At 37.0% G+C, this 1,324-nt stretch overlaps 1 protein-coding gene across 1 annotated transcript; it reads left to right on the forward strand.

The window, feature by feature from the left end:
• Positions 1-500: 500 nt before the first annotated feature.
• On the forward strand, positions 501-1,260 carry LOC128896626 (uncharacterized; the record flags this gene model as incomplete). Its single annotated transcript, XM_054159984.1, has 1 exon — positions 501-1,260. A coding segment is annotated over exon 1 (760 nt), but the record flags the coding sequence as incomplete, so codon positions are not given.
• Between the last annotated feature and the right edge of the window lie 64 nt (positions 1,261-1,324).

Here is a 1,324-nt window from a genome sequence, read left to right on the forward strand (position 1 = left end):
TTCCCACGTGCTAATATTAGATTATAAAAGACGGTAAAACTGTTTACTGTTGCCCTCCACCATTTATAGGTTACAGGATACTCGTTAAGGGCTATGAACTGCATACTCTTTTTACCCTCCGGTATGGAATGTGCAGTTTTCAATCATAGTCTCCTAAAGGTATTCTGGCAATCTAACAAGAAACGGTTCGCTGTGGGGCTATGAACGTACGTATTCTTTTTACCCTCCGGTACGAGGATATGACGTTTTTAATCATAGTCGTGCATAATGGTGGAAATTAATCTAACTATTTATATCACGCTATTTTCCCTCCGGAACGGCGTCATATAAATAGGGGCAAGCGTCTTTTACCTACTATGGATTTCCTTGTAAAATCCCGTTTCTACTTGGGAAGTGTAGATTCGATAAAATTAGTGGGAGGAATTATTTGATTAAAGGCCAAATCAAATAATTAACAAAAACATCAACTAACTGGAATCTTTACTTTATGCAGAACTATAATGTCTACGAACATGAATCCCCTGAGTTGCATTCTAGACAAAAATCGTTTAACCGGACTCAACTTCAATGACTGGTTCCGAAATTTAAAAATTGTTTTAACCATGGAGAAAATCAGCCATGTTTTAGATGAGTCACCACCTAATAAGCCTAATGATGATGCTTCTGAAACTCAAAAGGAGGCATATAACAAATGGTTGGAACATGACCTCCGAGCCAAAAGTTATATTCTTGCATCGATGAATTCTGAGCTCCAAAAGCAACATGAATTCATGATGTATGCAAGAGATATAATTGAAAGTTGTAAAGAACTCTTTGGGGAATCTAGTCGAATTGTTCGATTTAGAATCTCCAAAGAATTGTTTGGCTCAAGAATGTCAGAAGGGCAAGATGTAGGACAATATGTCCTAAAGATGATAAATTTGATTTATCAACTGGAGAATTTGGATTTTGATATGCATTTTCAACTTAAAACCGATCTTATTCTCCAGTCCCTGCCATCATCATTTGACGCATTCATTACAAATTATCAAATGAATAAAGTTGAGTGCTCTTTGCCTGAACTCCTTAACATGTTGATAACGTATCAAAATCAAAAGAAGGGAAAGGGCAAAGAGGTTGCTTTTGTTATGGGTTCTTCTTCCAAATTAAAAGGAAAGAAGAATAACAACAAAAAGGCAAACACTCTGAAGGCAAAAGGTGGAACATCTAAAAACAAGAAACCTTTAAAGAAAGGGAAGTGCCATCATTGTGGCAAGGAAGGTCATTGGCGAAGGAATTGTCCTGAGTACCTAACGGGCTTAAAGCTTAAGCGCATGTCTATAGG

Source organism: Hylaeus anthracinus, unplaced genomic scaffold, assembly GCF_026225885.1.
Source record: "Hylaeus anthracinus isolate JK02 unplaced genomic scaffold, UHH_iyHylAnth1.0_haploid 11857, whole genome shotgun sequence".
NCBI classification, from domain to species: Eukaryota; Metazoa; Arthropoda; class Insecta; order Hymenoptera; family Colletidae; genus Hylaeus; species Hylaeus anthracinus.